The sequence below is a fragment of the Parus major genome, chromosome Z (genome assembly GCF_001522545.3).
Source record: "Parus major isolate Abel chromosome Z, Parus_major1.1, whole genome shotgun sequence".
In the NCBI taxonomy this organism is placed as follows: domain Eukaryota; kingdom Metazoa; phylum Chordata; class Aves; order Passeriformes; family Paridae; genus Parus; species Parus major.
This window is the reverse complement of record NC_031799.1, coordinates 17145671-17164473: the sequence shown is the minus strand read 5'-3', so window position 1 is coordinate 17164473 and position 18803 is coordinate 17145671. Positions and strand designations below refer to the sequence as shown.

The following is an 18803-nucleotide window of genomic DNA, read 5'->3' as shown; positions in this document are numbered from 1 at the left end:
CCAAGTTTGTTCAAAAACTTTTATTTACTATGAAGACAAAAAACACCAAAATACGTACAAATTATACTATATAAAATTGGTTCAATGGGGTAAAAACTTTTAATTAAAATATCTTGATATATTTAAAATAACAAAGGATACAATGAAGCCAAATTTCTTAACCCAGAGATTTCTGTAAAATTTGCTTGCACAGTAAGGTGCTAATAGAAGTTAGCCCTTAAGCCCTGGAAGTCTTAGGAATCAGTCACATAGCAAATATAATTTCATTGTGAAAGTGAACTTTGGTAGAAGAAACTCTATAGGACACCTGAGGTAGTAGAAACTGGAATAAACAGCAGTAGACGTTATTTACAACTTAAGTACCAAATAACATTAAGAACACAAAAAAAATAATTACACAATACAATTTTCAGTCCAGCTTTGATCCAAAGAAAATAAGAATATTACATCACATCTCCATTTTAAAAAACACCACAATTACCAGCAAGCCGAGGGAAATGCAAACTCAAACAAATGCATTTGGACACCTAAGAGGCAGTTTGAGTTTGAAATGTGGTAGGTATGGTGATCTACATAGTAATACTGATTAGCTGAGGTTCATCAGTTTATACAGTTTACATTTCTGCCAGAAACAGTATTAATCTGACAACTGATCTTCCAGTATATAAATTGGCAAGAGTGCATCCTTTAAAGCTTGCACATAAGAAAGACTTGGAAACAATCTTATTAGAATGAGAAATTCTAAAGTGGTCAAAAAAAAAAAAAAAGTCAAGTACAAAACAGAGCTACCAAACTTCACATTTCGGTATTATTTTTTTAACTCTTCAAAGTCTGCCAATCTTCAAAAACAAAGGAATGTAAAATTTCCAAAAGAAACACATTCACAACTAATGACATGGTTTTTTTTTTCTTTTATTAGTATGAGCACTATCATTCATGTAAACTTATCTTTAAGATGTCTTGCTTCCAATTTGTATTTTACACTTTTAAGGTACTATAGCTTATTTAGTTTGTCCTGAGTCTTTGAAAATAACCAATTCTATTTGAGTCCAACAATCCAACTGGCTTCTGAAGAGTTATAACATGAACAGTATTTCTTTTCAAAATGGATTAAACACAATCATTATTAGATTAAAAAAGATCCCCATTTTTAAAAAAGCAAAAGAAAAAGCTGCCATTTTCCTTCAGAATTACATGCATCAGAATCTAAAAACCTGCCTTTAAAATAATTTTAAAAACCTGTTTAAAAAAAAGAACCCCACACCTCCTAAAAACTGACAAGTTTTGCACTACAGGTGAAGCCTTACTTCACATTTTACTTTATCTTGATCTTCAAGTCCAAGTTTGTTTCTTGTTAAAATAAATACCTTTCTTATGGTAATATTTTTAACATTTTCAAATTAAATTATCACTAATGGCTACAGTAAATAGATGATGTATGGCAGAAGGAAAACAGCAGGTAAAACTTGTTATCAGTAGAGAATGTAACCTCAGTTTCTTTACACAAAGAATGAGATTTGCTCATTTGGCACCTGCTCACGCTGAAGTACATGCCAAAGTCTCCCATAAAATCTTTAAATGGGAGCTGGGTTTGGGGGGCCTTTGACATGAAACTTCTCTACACGATTTGCCAGAAGAAACTGCTATATGAAAAAAAAAGGCTCAACAACTTCTAGCATGGTTCAGACTAAGTTGCTTTATACAGAACAATCTTGTTTATTAAATAATCTATACTATCAGAGCCTTCAACATATCCTTGTTGAAGGTGGCATTTTATCCCAGATTTCCAGCAAATCTGGTTTTAAAACTCTTGTATCAGGAAAATATTCCATGACACAGCTTGCATCTTTTTTTCTAAAGACTATTTTAAAATATCCCCTTTTCATGAAAGATAAAAATACAAAGAAAACAAACTTTGATTTCAAAAGAAATTACATGGCCAGCAGTAAATGCACAGTGAACCATGAGTGCCTGCTCTTACTTTAATAGGAAGGCAAATGCTTTTTTTAAAGTTTTCATCAATATTTGGATTTGTTACTCAGAGAACATCATGTAATTAAAAGGGACAGATACAGAATGTCCTTTTAACCAGTACTGAAAACTTACTAATTGCAGAGCATATACATGTGAAATTGAACAGTGATTGCTATATTAAAATAGATCTTGAGCCTCTCAGCTTCTAATACTGCTGAAAAAGTGCTCTAAATAAAATAAAAATCACTTACCTGCTAAATAATCATGCAGATTTAAGGAAAAATGTCTTTATGTTAACATAGAGCCAGATGTTTGAAAAGGCACAGTTTACAAATCTCTGCATGAGTTGTCAAACATTGCATACTGAGTTTAGGTAAAGATCTTGATTTGTCAATCACATACTAAGGTAGGGTCCTGCACTGGCCTTATGGTCTTGATGTATCTATCATTAAGGCCAGCAGAATAATATAATTTGCTGCATTTTACTGCACTGCAAGACAGTTATTGTATATTCAGTAGCATTTTCTTCAGTATTTCAGCCTTACACACAAGTAGCTACCATGTAGTACGGAAGACTGGGTGTTTCAGCAGCTCCCTTGAAGGGGGTCTGTCCTGAGGTTGAAGTTCTAAACACCGAAGAGTCACATCTTTCAAGCCTGGAGACAGATGTGTAGGGATTGATGGAGCAGTAGTTGCACTAGCAATCTGAGCAAGGGGAAATAACTTATTAGAAGTCAGTGATTAAGCCCCCTTTCTACCCCAAAAACATTCTACAAACTGATTTCAGCTGATGAGTTAAATATATGAACTTTTCTCCATTCAGCATGTTTCCTAATGCAGTTTGAAGATTACATTACTACTTTCAGTTTATTGTCCTTATGCCTATTACTTTTTAGTTTGACCCCCTCCTGATACTTTTTTTGAAAAGTTCTTCTCACAGCAAGATCCTGCAGTGATCATCTCTGAGCCACAAGGAAAAGCTCCTACAGCACACATACAGACTCTGTTCTTCAGTCTACTAGCTGCCTTCACAGCTAGCTGACATGATTCACCACAGAGAGAGATTAAGCTGAGTGAAGTTTCACTACAAGTTAAGCTGAGTGTGCTTTCTTGCACTGCCTTTACTGTATCTCTGCTACTACTCTAAAGGTAAATATTTCTCAGAAAGACACAGATCTCTCCCAGCCAAATTAATTGTCATTTTATTGAGATGCATTAAAGCAGGATGACTGGGAATACTAGAGTGGCACCACCAGACTCATAGAGACACAGAGAACCAAGACATCTCTTAGCACAAGTGATTTTACTTAGAACATCTCTGAGTATTACTATACAATGTCGGTTTTCTGCAATACTTCATTTACTTGCAGCAGTACTTTCTTCATTTATGCCTATAGTTCAACTGGACTTTAAGAATTAAATATAACAGATTTTAATAAGAAACATGAATGCTGAGATGAATGATCTAGCAAAGGAAGGGGCAAAAATCATACATAGCATGACATAATGGAAAACATCTTTCAGCAAAATCTGCTTGTGGAACATAAGGCTTTTACAAAAGGACTTTCCCCACCATGAAATATGAATACATTCACAAATGGTTTATGGTAAAAAAAGTTCAAATCCCAATCTTCTGCCTAATTTAAAATCAACTCTAACACTGTATTTTTATGTCTTAGAACAGACATTTCTGAGCAACCTGCTCTAGTGGTAGGTGCCCCAGCACATGGTGGAGAAGGTAGAACTAGATTATCTTTAAGGTCCCTTCCAACACACACTGTTCTGAAATTCTAAGATTTTGAATATCATGTATGTAGTATCTTTTTTTGGTATCAGTTTGTTCAGGCTTTTTGTTTTGTTTTTTTTTTTAAAGTATGTTTATATTAGTCCTAGTATTGCTTCTGTACTAACAGCTCCAACACAAAAACAAGCTATTGCAACAACCCCTGCTACATGCATGCTTTTCTAAAATTCACATTGCTATACACAAGATTACTTGGCATCTTTTGTAGTATATTGGTAATAACAAAATACCTCACCTTAAATATCAGAGCAAGATGATTGGAGTGTTTCTCTGCGTTCCAAGGAGGTTTAGCACAAGCCATTTCTATGACAACACAGCCAACGCTCCACACATCACAGCTCCTTCCATATTGCTGACCTCTCAGGACCTGAACAGACACCAAAAATCAGTTTATATGCTTCAAAGTCTCTAAGCTCTAAGTCATTTAGAAGTAGACCTCAACATAGCATCAAACAAGTGTATTATGATTAACATTTCAGGCTAAGAGAGTAACCAGTGATGTCAATGCCAGAAGATTTACACAGGTCTAGAGATCTAGTAAATAAAATACTTGTCCAAGCGGCAAGCAAAGTACCTTGCACTGGCGAGCTTTTGAGCAAATGTTTATTTGGGCATTAGTAACAACACTTGTGATAACTGTGTCTTGTAGCAAACTACTTAAAACAACTTTGACAGCAAGAAAGAAACGTCATTGTTGCCATGTTGGAATCATTCCTAATCTTTAGAACAAAGGCATTTAAAACACATTTGAAACATATACAACAATTTTCTGGGTTTTGGCTACATGAATTAGCTTGAAGAGTTCAAACTAATTTTTTGAAATAACTTTAAAAACTGTTTTCTTACCTCCGGTGCCATAAATGCAATAGTTCCCAACAACTGTCCCTGAAACTCCCCAGCACCAGTTCCTTTTGATGCCAACCTGGCTGCAGCTCCAAAATCAGCAATTCTTAATCTATGACCTGTGCTGTCAATTAGCAAATTGGCACCTGTCAACAGCACAATAAAAATACTACTAGTTGGCTTTCTATTAAAGGCAAAAGGATGAACAGACACTTGACACTTTTCCTTCCTGCACTTCAAAATTATTAAACAGTTTGACACTCCCCACCCCAGTATCAAAGAAATCTAAAAATCAAGGATACAGTCTAATAACCTCACTCTCCTGTTATGCCTGAATGATACTGCACACAGCTTGAGGCTGTTCAAGAGATTTCGAGAGGCAATCAAATTTTCAAACACACAGAATTCTGGAACAATGCCTGGAGATGGTATAACGGAAGAAAACGGTGACCTAAAGCCCTGGAGGCTTTCATTGCCTGCAGCTCCTCATGAAATTTCAAGTTATTTCATTATCAAGCAACCCTGAGTTGCTCTAAAGATAATTACAAGCAATTTAAAGTTTCACTATATCAAAAAGAATTAATAAAGACAAATATTTACCATCAATATGTTCTACTTATATATATTATATATATATATATATAAAAAAAAATATATATATATATATCCAGTTCATGGACAGCTACAGTGACATTAAAGGGAAAAGTTCAGTAAGATTGGTATTTCCCAGTAAAGTTTGCATGTTACTCAGGGTACAACTGTATTAATGTTCAATTAGGATGAAGGAAGAAGACTCATAACAATATTTCCACACATTAGAAATCTGGCTTTTTGCCTTGGTTTGTTCACAGATATTACTATCATTTAAACACTGACTATCATGTGTAAACACTGACATTAATTTAAGCAGCAGTAGTTTTAAAACTGTATGGCAACTTCCTATCTTATTTTAGCCAGCTGAGAAAGACTATTTTTCTAAACTGTTAGCACAGATAGCAAATATCCATAAGCTTGCCACAAACATTCTGATTAATTTCAGTAGCAATTTGATTAACTTCAACAATAGAGTTTCTTAAAAATGATCAGACAAACCCAGTAGAAATACCGCTCCTGAGATGGTATCTGATGGTATCTATGGTCTCAGGCCAAAACAAATGCTGCTTTCTGAATACTCCTTCTTAGAAGAATTTATCAGTAATTCTCACCTTTAACATCTCTATGGATTATCTGATTCTCATGGAGGTAAGAAAGGCCACGTAACAGTTGTTCTGTGTAATTAATAATAACCGATTCTTTGAAGGCTCCATATTTACTTAGCAAATGAGCAACTGAACCCCCTAAAAGATAAAACAGTACATTCTATCAACAGACATTCTGTTACTAGAGTGCAACACTGCATCCTAAAACTGGAACTTGATATTATTAGTATTTCTAATTTCTATTTCTCCTTCCCCTACCCCCAAAAATTAAAATAATTTAATGGGCAAAAAGTGATGTAGGTCATTCCTCAATTACTTTTTAAATGGAACTGCACGCATTAAAGACAAAAGTCTTCGTGCTTCCTAGTAATTTTATACTTCCTTAAAAACAACACTTTATCCACACTTCAAATTGACATGTAAGCAGCAGAACATTAACTATTTTTGAGGCAGTAGGTAAGTGCAACCTCCAGCAAGCATTCCCTCTTAATATCTTATGTTTGTTATCATCCAATACATAGAACTATGCAGACAAGCCCAGAAAAACAGTATATTCCTCTATTTTCCAAAACTGGTAACAGATTATCAAGATTTTAGATTTCCAATTTGTCTCTGAAAGTACTGTAATACAACCTGGGCTTGAATGAGGTAAACCCAGTTCCTGGCATTTAACTATCATTATTACATTTCAGAAAAAAATTACACTTAGTAAGTTTAACACTCAAAATTGAGAATCTTGCTCTACTTCTTGTAATGACATGTACTTAGGGGCTTTGTATGTTAGCACTCTGACCATAAGTTAGGGTGTTATGCTTTCTTTTACAGCAAATGAGGATGTATAAAGCACCACTTTGTAACTGGACAGCAGCAATATATAATCACATTCATAAAATTAATAAAACTACTTTTCAAAATAAATAGAGATTTTACTGTCCCTGCTCTATACAATTATGAAAAGATTTCAAATTTTTTTACTAGATTACCAGTTAAGAGATCTAAGATTTGAACTAATTTTTCCAAAAGCACTATTTACTACTTATTATTTGAAACTTACTTTTCAGTTCTTAAATGCTCTGCATGTCACCTGACACAATTTTTATGAAAAAGTTGGGGACAAAAATAAATTACAGGAATTCCAAACTTTCTAGCAAAGTTATTTTTAATAGCAACCTCAAACTGCACAGATACACTGAAAATGCAACAGTTTGAGAGACAGTCACTTCAGCTGGAAATAAAGCACAGTTTTTAACTTCTCATTTAGAGTCATCTTTCTTCATGGTTTCCAAGTGCTTTAACTGTAGACAGGTTTGGTATGGAAAATTCTCAATCACAGAAGGATGCACCATTAAGAATATTGCTATGACCACTTCAGCAGTTCTGTAAATAGACTTTTATACTGGTTGCTAACACAGCAATGAAAATATAAATTCACAACTTCACGCAATGCAACACTTCCAAATAGTATTTTGACCAGTTGTTTACCTGCCATCCATTCAATGAAGAGGTTATAGTTACTTTTCTCGCATGTAGCACCCAACATTCGAATAATGTTAGGATGGTTCAGATGACTCATCATCCTTATTTCTTCCCTCAGTGCTTCAACCACCTCTTCTTGCTCAGATGATGTATTCCTGACATATGTCACCTGTTTTGAAATATGGTATTCAACCTAAGTACAAGTCGTGTAATCACCTTTCAGTACAGCAACAAGAATGGATGGTTTTCATCACCACCTGTAACTTCTATTTTTACCTCCAACCCCATCAGCTGAGAAATATCTACATGTGAGACAGTCACAAAAAATTAAGAGTGATCTTCTAGGGAACAAACAAAAACTTCTCCAAGTATAGAGTGGGGAAACATCCCTCTTTTTGCCTCTGTTTAAACTAGGAAGAAACTCTTCATTTCCAGATATTGAGGAAAAGGAAGAAAGAAAAGGCATGAGATAGGATCCTGAGTGTCACTTATATAATCTTACTGGTTAAATGATAAATGTTTCATAACTAAAGCTCTTACAAAAATTCAACTGAGGGGAAACTTGACAGATCAGAAGTAATGGAATTGCAGCCAATCTCAGCTTTGATCCATACTAAATATGACAAAATCACAGAATCACTAGGCTGGAAGAGACCTCCAAGATCACAGAGTCCAACCGATGCCCTAATACCTCAAGTAAAAATGATCACCTGGCAGGGAATTTCCCTAGGCATCACAATCACCATCACATCTCCAAGACCACATGAACAGTCCCACTTTTTCACAAGCAAAAGTTTCAAAGGAGGAATACCTGGTGTATTTTTCATATATATATACAGTACATTATATAGAATATCTAGTGTGTGTGTGTGTATGTATATATATGTATATATATATATATATATATAAAATAAAGATATTCTTTCCTTGAGCAATTTCAAAACATTCAATCTATTCCAAAGGTGTAAGTTCATTGTAGAACTGGTAAAAGTTAGGGGACTAAAATTCCCTCTATTTTGTTACCACTGATTCAGCCCTAGGGCAGCTCTAGTGTGAACAATTTACTCACACCTGAAACCTTCAAAAATCTTGACTGAAGCATGTGCCTCTTCTCAGCCACAGTTCTGTATCTATTAATTTATATAGTAAGAATACTTGCCTCCAAATTGCCTTTATTTAGTTAGCAAAGTTGTATCAGAGGAAACAAATATTAAACTATATTTCCTCCATTTAAAGTTATAGGAAAAATATTATTGACAAGTGAGGAGAAACTGTTTTAAATAGCCATTTTGCAAATAGGTCATTAATCTGGAATCAAGATGTCTGGGCTATATTCCTAACAGTCACCGTTTTATGAACCTGACAGAAGCAAAAACACACTTGAAGAACTATGGAAGAAAATGGGCATAAAAAAAAAATACCTTTTTTTTCACTCAAAGAATTGAAAAAACTTGTACATGTTAAATTAATACCATGCACACATAAAGGTTTTCTAAATTATGTGTTTTGTCAGAAGACATGACAAGGAATAGAAAAAGCACAAACACAAGAAAGCAAGATAGTGAGTTACTTTCCTGTAGTCTTTACCTGTTTTACAGCCATTAATGTCCCTGTTCCCACATCTTGAGCTTGGTAACAGGAAGAGAAAGCTCCAAGACCAATTTGCTGACCTTTAAGCCATTCTACATCTTCTCTGTAATGGTGCTTTGCTTTGGTATGTCCAGGCAGGGTTTCTGGTGTCTGCAAATTAAGTTCAAAATGAATTCCAAGTTTACTAATAAGCTTCTAAAATATTCAAGCTTATACACCTCTCCTCTCCCTTACACTTCTTCAACTCTTTGTTATATAGGTGTCAGCTGAGATGAGAGCACTATTCTGTAATTCACATACTCTGTAACATGAAACAGAGCTTCCTCTGTGTTACTATGTGAAGGTGAAAGGCAAGATTCAAGGACACAGGTTGGAGCACAACTTTTTTTCTGTTCCTTGTCTCACATCTAGTTAAGGCTTTAGCTTGCACCCACAGTAAACAGAACCAAAACCAGGTTGTTTTCTATTTAATTTTTCCCTCCTGTTTTATGCTTTACATGTTGTTACTTCCAAGGACCACAAATAAAATATCCCTTTCTCTATTATTGTTTCTTGTGCTTTTTATTTGCATATATGCATTTTTTTTCTGACTAATAAAGTATCTCTCATCTTCTCTCAAGAAAGGAGGAAAAGATCTTTTCCAATTCTTTCTTTTGAAAATGTTTGGTTTTGTACAATTGCCTTCAAAGTAAATCAGTATGAGGACTCACTACAGTTCTACTCCTGCTTAAAATTTTTGGTTTTATTTCCCAGTTTCCCCAATTTTACACTTTCTTTTTTGTCACTTTAAATATTGATAGAGTGATAGAGTGTTTCTCTTGCAAACATTCTCTCTACATTTGTTAATAACGTGGAAGGATTCTCTTAGCACCTGCAAGTGGCAGACTGTTTATATTCAATTTTTTATGAAAGGGTTTTAAGCACCTTCAAGTTTTCTGTCACTTTTGAAATATAACAGCACTGCTTTATAATTTCAGTGACCCTCAGTTGAAACTTAACCTAGATTCTCATATGTATACTTACATCCTGCTGAATGATTATGATATCTTCACCATTTTCGACCTGTAGTTGGGGAATTACTGGCAAGGCATCTTGGGATGCTGACATTGCCATAGCAATAGCTAAAGCTTCCTCCTCTTCAGCTTCCATCTTTTCCTTGCATTTTTGATTATGATTTACATCATCTTTGTAAGTATCATCATTTTCTGCCCGCTCAGGAGAAAGAACTGCAACTTCAGACTTGAATGTAACTGTGCCATCACTCATTGGCATGGAAGCCTCAAGTAGGTCCTCAATACTGGAATTGAGCTCTGCATTAACATCCAACCGGCACTTTTCATCTACTGGCGTGAACACTGTCTCTTCACTTGGGATAACTGCACTGCTATTGCCATCACACTGTGAAATATCATTCAGGTCAAGTGTCATACTGCTTTTTAAGGTTTCTCCTTGCTTGTTCACATCACCTGGGGTGGGTCGTGATGGCTTTGGCCTATGTACATGACTGGATGGCAATGGCCTGGCTTGAGTAAAAACTGGAGAAAGTTTCTCAGATTCTTTATTTTCAGAACAGTTTCGCTGAAACTGGAGAGAAAGTTTCCGCTGTGTTTGAGGAGAAGGTGAGGGGATTTTGCAGGGAACAAATCCCTGAGGTCTGAGTTTAGAGACATCTGTTACAGTGCCAGCTGGTACAGATGGGTTTGATGGAGACAGAAGTGTTGGGAATAGTGACTGGGAATGACTGGATGAGGGAGAAGAGTTCACACACTGACTGTGGGGTTTTCCTTTTGTTTGAATGGCTGGTTTTGGTTGCTCAGTGGTTACTGATGAAACAGGAAGTCCCACAGCAAGGCCAGCTAGCATCTCAGAAATGTCATCTGGACTGGAACTCAGTTTTCTGTCACTTAAACCTTTCCCACTCTTCCCTGATAACTGAACAGTATTATTAGGAGTATTATTTTCTGTAGTTTCTGGAGAGTTATCTGGCACAGGTAGCTGTAAAAAGTCTTCATGTTGGCATTCCCCAGAGTGCATTTCTTCCATGCCTAGCTGAATAGCTTCTGCAATTTCCATTTCATCTGCTATTGCCATCAGACGTCGACGCATCCTTGCATAATGAGTTGAACTTGTCATACTCAACATATCTAACAGCTTTACAAAAATATGGGGTGCTCTTGCTACCATTCTTGCTGCACTCAAAAATACTCTCCGTGACAGTTTGCCAACCATTGAGTGGGAATTGTCAATTGATTGCAAGGCGAAAGTTAAAAGGGAGAGAAGTTTCTTATACCTAAAAAAAGAAAAGAGGTCTCTTATACACTGACATGCTCTAGTTAACTAGTACCATTTCAAGATAATGTATTTAGTTGTCACTTCTGAAGTAGGAAGGAGATTTATTGTTGCACTTCAACAATACTGTGTTTCAAAATGCTTCACAGGTCAGAAGTTTTTAAGATGACAACTATTTACTCTGTAAAGTAAGCACACTTTGCATAGAAATATATGTTATTTGTTTACAGAAATTAGAACAACTACTTTTATGAAATCACCACCAACAAATTCAACTACAAAGAGCAACATATGCATAGTACAAACAAGTACCTGTCAACTACAGTATCAGCCTGCAAGACATCTCCACAGACAATGTGGGGATAAAATTCACCAGGAAATTCCAATAGCAGTCTGTCTATTAGACAAAGTCGCCCCAGCAGTGCTTGCCAATTGCTAGATTCAATTTCATTTCCAAGAATACAATTTAAGACGTAATCAACACCTCCAATACCAATGGATCCTGTAAAAAAGTTGATAAAATGAAGATTAGGTATTATGTTCACATCCTACACAAAGAACTGTATCATACAGAATTACTCATAGTTTGTCCAAATTAGTCCCCTTCCAAATTGCTGAGAGGACTACTGTTCTCTTTGCTATGCTTGTACTTGATAAATTCCAGTATTATTTACTTGTAATTATAATTGTATATGAAGAGTTATTATTACCAGATTTAAGTATTTCTCTCCCAACTGCCAGCTCGCCTGCTTGACCTTTACACATCTCCAATAGTGTTGAGACTGAAAGTTGACTTGTTCGACTGTAAGAAAGTGGAACCAAAAAAAAAAGAACTCCTTTAGCAAATGCTTTCAAGGAAAAACGTTTTATTCATTATATTTAAAAAACCATCAGCTAGCAATTATGTGTAAAATTATTTCACATCACTTTATTCCACTATTTGTAAGCTACCCGTCGTTGTGACATTTTTACAAGGAGACTTCCAGAAATGTAATGTCTATCACTAATACACAAATAAAACCCCAAACTGCCTTGTTCTCTTGCAAAATGTGGCCAAATGCATAAAACCAGTTCTGTGGTTAATTTATGAATAATTTCACTATTAACTTTAGATATTCTCTTGCTAGACTGTTGCTGTGGGATCTCTAGCTGCAGTTTCAGAAAAAATGCTGCTTAGAAACTAAACCTCCAGAAAAAAAACTCAAGCTGGTGAAGTTCTGCATCTAGTTTACACCACAGGAGAAGAAATGGCTGGTCTGGCAGAACAAACAGGGTAGCATATGATAGGAAGACTCAAACCAAGGGCAATTCACCCTATATAGCCATTTCCTATCATTACACTCTGAATTGAAAATCACAAATGTTAAGTTGCTGCTATTACTTCATAGCAAAGATGTGTAACAATTTCTGCTGAAGTATTAAGAATACTGAGAAGTACTTGCTAATAGCTCTAAGGAGAGTCACAAGAATTAGACCAAAGCAATAGGAACAGAGATGGAAAGGATGGGTTCATTACTGCACCTAACATCTTCCTTTACTTTAAGTGGGAGGAAGCCCTTATGAAAACAAAGTATACAATCATTTGCCTTCAAAATCTACCTATTTAAAGCCGTAAGTTTGCCAGCAGCAGTTAGGCTAGCAAAACAATGATATATATGTACAATCCACACATTTTATTTTAACACCAGCTAATTACACATGAATAGCAACAAATGAAGCTTTAAGATATTTCAGTAACAATCCAAAATGAAATTCATGAGACATCATACCTGTTAGCATCTGCACACTTAACTAATATTGTCTCTACCACTGGCTTGAGAAGTCGCTGTAGTTTAGTCCTCTCTGCCAAAGTATGACAGGGAGTGTACACTAGCATGGCTCTTAAAGTTTTCTAAGAGAAAGGAAAAAAACAATACATATGAAATCCAACTAGCTACACAATTTTTACTTTTTTAAAGAGACGTAAATAAGCATTAAAGAGTTGTAAATTCAATTCTACATAAATTGTGTTCAAAATGTCAGTGAAATGTTCAAAGGATGAATAGCTTACTACATATTCACTGCTAGAGTTAGTCAACTCCTTTTTGAGAATAAAAAGACATACTGTCAATACTTAGCACTGTGACAAGTGCCAGTGAAATTATGTCCTTTCACTTATGATGAGTATTTTGATCATCCTACTTTCAAAGGATAGTTAAAAGTCATCAGTGGTGCTCAACAGTTACTAGGATTCCTGATTTCACATATCTTCTCCCATTCCCTCCCTCTTCAAATATGAAGTAACTATGAAATCAGTAGAATACAACAAGTAAACAATTACTTACTAAAGCAGCAACATACACTTTGTAGACAGGGTCAGCACAGACCATGGACAGCACACTGCAGCAGGATTCCACCACCACATCTCCTGAGATAGCGGTCTGAGACGACCCACTAGCTGCTCCCAGAGCTCCAGCACTTGTGTTGTTTCCATTGCTGCTTCCAGAGTTTCCAGTACTTTCACCGTTAGCCAGTAATAGAGCACCACTAACATCATGGGAAAGACGTCTAAGTGCCATCTCTCGTATATTCCAGTTTCGAGAAAACAAGCAGCCAACTAGCTCCATCCCAAATACCTGCCAAGGAAGAAAGCAACATTACAGGAGTCAAAATGAGTAATGTTCCAACTTAAGTACCTGACAAGAGCAATCAAAAAGAGGAAAGATACTTCTAGTTAAAAATCACCAAGGCTGACAGCAAAAATATGTCTGAAGGTGCAGTGTCTTAAAAAAGTTTCTGTGATAGTAAAAACTCACTTAAGAGAATTTTATTTATTAAGTATGAAGTTGGTTTCCAGACATTGGTGTTAACAGTTCTGAAATCAAGGTCTGTCTATGCCAGATAAAAATAATGGCTAAAATAAAGGAAATGTAAGTTATCTTATTTTTAAGTGTGTGACCCCACGTTCAGATGAATCCACCTTTACACTCAAAAGGCTATTAGGTCTTTTACAAAACAGAATTACCTGAATCCATGGCTCAGCTGAATCTTTATATGTAGAAGGGATCTGCTGGACACCAAAATGAGTAAGGTTAAAATTGCTATCTTGAGTTCTTCTCTGTGATCCAACTGCAGACTGCTGCTGAGATTGTTGCTGAACCACACGGAGAACAGAAGAATCCACAGGGCTTGGTAATTCATGACTACAGATCAAGAACACAGATTAACAAATTAAACATTCAGAAATATCAATTAAATATCCAGAAAGAGATAGTTTATTATCACCAACTGAATCCTCACCTATAGAAATCATGAGATCTCCATTTAGATCTACAAAGTGGACAGATGAGTGGCTCTCTGTTTCTTCTGCATTCTTCTGCCCCTGGAATACAGCAACAGGATCATATGCACTTAAGTTTTACAGTGTACAAAAACATAAGGTGGCATAACTATTCTAAGTTTTACTGAAGAACATTAGTTTTATAATTAATACTTCTGAACTGAACCACTTGCAACAGTCTGGGCATTAAAATATAGGCGCTTAAATATTTTTTTTCTGCATGAAGAAATGCTTCACATCAGTACTATGATTAATATTTTAAGTTATGAACTGAAATTCTGGTCCTTTTGTACTCAAATGTAGAAAAATCTTATTTGTTAATGAAAACTGTAAATATTTATATACTTTATTTGATGTATTATAAGAAAATACTTCATAATTCATTATATAATCCTAGCTAGCATTATATGACTTTTATGCATTCTAATGACAAGTCACAAAGAGCTGAAAGCTCATTCCTAACCTTGTTCTAATAGGACATAATCTTTTCACTCTGATAAGAGAGGCTTAAACCTCTAGACCTGCAGGTAACTTCTCTATCAGAGCACTGAATTGCACACTTGATTTGTGAATAACTGATAAAATAAGGTGTATTAATAGTACATGAATGATACTAAATTTTCAGAGTTACAGTCATCATTTACGAGCAGATTTCCAGTTTTTTTATTGAACATAAAGCAATCAACCCAAAACCATACTGAACTATAGTACTTTAGCAGATTTAGAGTCCCTAGAACTTGACAAAACAAGGATAACATACATATTGACATGCAGTGGTGGTGTAATTTGTTCCTGCAGCCGTCTTCACAAACAGTTAGACTCTCTTCATCCAGCATGCCTAACAAACAAATGGGGCACATCTGTTCTTCTTCATCCTTCATACTATAAAGAGAGACATTTGTAATTGTAGAAGAGGCATATCAGAATTCAGAACAGGCTTTAACAGTGAAAAAATATTAACTTCCAGTTCGGAACAATCACTTCTGGATAACTACAGGCTATTCATGAATAATTCTCCTAAACCTTGGTCTGAGTAAGTAAGCAACTAGATTTTTAGAAGCACTGAGTACAGACAACACTTTGTTGAAATGAAAGGGAAAGTCACAAAACGCATGACATCTTTTCAAACTAGGTCAGATACCAATTAAGAGATTGAAAGGTCCAGCTTTGGGCACTTCACATTTTCTTCCCTAAGGCTTCTTTAAACAAACCATCCTTAACTTTTTAATTTATCATTTGGGTTTGAAAAACTAAGGAATTTTTGTATTTTGAAAATTACCTACATTCTTTTTCATCAAATTCCTTTCAAAGTATGGAGTCACAAGGCAGCCTTTAGCTCTTTAAAAGAAACTGCATACATTCTTTGATGAACATAGTAAAACTCAAAAAATAAAGAACTACTCAAGAATTTTCTGCTACTAACAGAAACTGATGGAATAGATTCACATGAACAGTAACATACATGTCCCACACAGATATTTAAAAAAACTCCTATTTTCTTTTTTCTGCTTGCTGTTTCTATTTTATTTTTCTCCACTTCAATTTTTAAATGGATATAACCAGAGATTTACCAAAAAATTGCTTCTAAACTTAAAAATTCAATGGAAAGCACACATTTTTAATCTTCTGCAATATTGTTTAAATGTGAAAAACTCTAATTACCGATTGCAAAAAATTTAAGTTACAGTTGGTGTGATTCAAAAACTTTGCAGACATCATTAATTTGTTCACCAACAATATATTTTTAAAATAAAATTAACTTGCACATGCATTCTTTCTATACACATGTATTCCTTTCTATTTCTCTGCAAATGTTTGCAAAGCTATTTATTCCTTGGAAAAATGCATTAAAGTAAGCTTACAATGAAAAATAATTTTCCACACGTGTGTGTGTGTGTATATATATATATATATATATAAATTAGAAACTCATTTTTTAAGAATTAGCGGTAAGCAAAACATAACTGCGAGTCACAGGAATTATCAGAACTGAGTAAACTTCTATCTCAAATGAATCTGATGCTCAGTGTTCCTCAATACCCATACCATACATATTTAGACTTGCACAAAACAAGACAAAGAAGTGATAACTAATGCAGAAAAGTTTACAATCCTATGAAAAAAAAAATTCCTATACAAAGTATCAACATAAAAGGAACTGGCTTGCCAGAAATGTAGTTCCAGAGTAATTATACATTTAACAACTTTATTTATGCAACTCATTTACAGTGACACAATTTGGAAAAGTAAGTAAAAGACGAAGTGAAATTTAAGTCACAATCTGTATATCAGAATTATAAACCTGTCTGAATATATTCATCTTACTATATGCTCATTATCACAAAGTAACATATTAAGCAAGGTACTCCTTAAGTTAGATTCCACTTCACATAAAACAAAGCCTCATTTATGGTAGCCATTTTTGGTCTAACCTCTCTAAATGATGTACAGTTTACCCATTAAATAATGAAAGCACAAATAATTTCTTAAAAAAATTAATCAGTATCTTTTCAAAACCATAGAAAGAATGTACAGATGAACTCAAGTAGAAGTAGTCAGGGAAAAAATAATGGAAGAATAACACATCACTTGAAATTCATAGACAAGGCAATAATTCATAGACAAGGCATAACTAATGTGTTAATAGCTCTCTTAAAATAATTTAATCACCCTTTTAAGAAACATATGTTTGCTTCTGGTTTTATATTTATGCATGTTTTTATATAGAGTGCCTTTACCTAAATATTTTTCAGTGTATTGTCCGAGGCACAAGCAGGACAGGAGACAAAAAATAAATCATGTTTATTCTTTTATTAATGTTTATACAAATGCAGTATTTAAAAAAATGCACACAAAAGGCTTCCAAAGTTTATATATGCTTCAGTCTAGCACTCAAGATTTCAAAAGTTTGTTTCACAAAATTAATAAAGGGCCAAAAAAAAATCTTTTCACAACTCTATTTAACATTTTCCAAAAAGAAGTTACAAAACAAATATTCCCACTTGGTACCACAGTGACTAATGTATGCTTGACTTGATTGCTTGCAAATGCAGAGACTTAACGTGGCTTGAAATGAAAGTAGCTTTGAACAAAAAGAATGTAGGTGATTCTGAAACTACAGAATAAAGCTTGTAATTCCTTTTAAAAATACTAACCTGTTTTCTGAACTAGATGTAGAAGTACTAGATGATGACAATGTATGAGAATTTGACATGCGTGAGACAAACTTCTGGATGGTGTTACGAGATGGAGCTTTGATCCTTGAGCTACGCCTACTGTGATATTTCTGGAACAAACTCTCAACCTAACATCAGAAAAAGATAGCAACAGTCTTATTTATGCTATGAATATCTTGTAATTAAAAGTCACATTACCAAAGTGTAAACTACTGCTAACAGGAAAGATCTATTCGCGTTTACAATAATGCATTAGCAGTAGCAGCAGCAATTTCAGAAGTCTTACTACTAAAAAGATCACAAGAAACATTTTACACCAAAAACTTATCTGCTTATTGAAAATAACTTTAAGCCCTAACTATACACGATTACTTAAAAATACCCACATTTTTTCTTCCTTTTAGCAAATCAGTAAGACAGATCTATAAATTTTAATATAAAATCCCACAAGTTGAATGACTCACTAAACTACAGCTCTCTACTATTTAGGCAGTTATGTCTTATATTTGCAGGTATTTTTTTCCATTTATAGAACTCCTGAGACTGAATTAAAGATATCATTATAAACATATGTTCTTGTTGCTTTGAAATCCAACAGTTTTCAGCATTTTTAAGAGAGTGTCCTAAAGACATTATTGAATGTTTTCTAGATCGTCATTACATCTGTTAGAAATTGATTACCTCAAAGTTCTTCAGCGTCTTTCGCCAGAGCATTGGGTCAGAGGGTTCAAGTTGAAAGACCCTCAGCATAACAAACAGCAGATGAATACAAAATGTCCCACGGCCACAGCTACAAGTCTGCGAAGAAAAGTATATGCTAAGGTTCTACTGACTTGGTTATTTTTTTTCCACATTTAAGTGTATCATAGAACATATCCACCCCCCCAAAAAAAAGTATTTCAAAGATAGGCATAAATGTCCTCTTGCCTAGCCTTACAAAGAAATGAGAATTACTAAAATATTATTCAGAAATGCATACATGAGAGCATAAAATTACAACACCAGTTTTCAATTTGTTTTCTCCCCACCTCCCCTTTTTTGTTTAAATCAACTGAAGCTATTTTTAAGCTTCATACTGGAAGGAATTTATGCATATAATCATAAATCCACAACATGACATCAAGCAAACTTCT

At 34.7% G+C, this 18803-nt stretch overlaps 1 protein-coding gene across 4 annotated transcripts in view; it reads right to left on the bottom strand.

The window, feature by feature from the left end:
• The window catches only part of MAP3K1 (mitogen-activated protein kinase kinase kinase 1), a 58729-nt gene continuing 39926 nt past the window's right edge, over positions 1-18803 (bottom strand). For all 4 annotated transcript variants that reach the window (XM_015653539.3, XM_015653540.3, XM_015653538.3 and 1 more), the window contains exons 5-20: positions 18352-18468; positions 17650-17798; positions 15255-15376; positions 14455-14536; positions 14180-14357; positions 13500-13790; positions 12945-13066; positions 11886-11977; positions 11488-11677; positions 9910-11176; positions 8884-9036; positions 7303-7465; positions 5827-5958; positions 4625-4767; positions 4014-4145; positions 1-2679 (exon numbers count right to left, since the gene is read on the bottom strand). In XM_015653539.3, the coding sequence (XP_015509025.1) occupies positions 2530-2679; positions 4014-4145; positions 4625-4767; positions 5827-5958; positions 7303-7465; positions 8884-9036; positions 9910-11176; positions 11488-11677; positions 11886-11977; positions 12945-13066; positions 13500-13790; positions 14180-14357; positions 14455-14536; positions 15255-15376; positions 17650-17798; positions 18352-18468 (3483 nt within the window). In that variant the 3' untranslated portion in view covers positions 1-2529. The remainder of the gene's footprint in view (positions 2680-4013; positions 4146-4624; positions 4768-5826; positions 5959-7302; positions 7466-8883; positions 9037-9909; positions 11177-11487; positions 11678-11885; positions 11978-12944; positions 13067-13499; positions 13791-14179; positions 14358-14454; positions 14537-15254; positions 15377-17649; positions 17799-18351; positions 18469-18803) is intronic.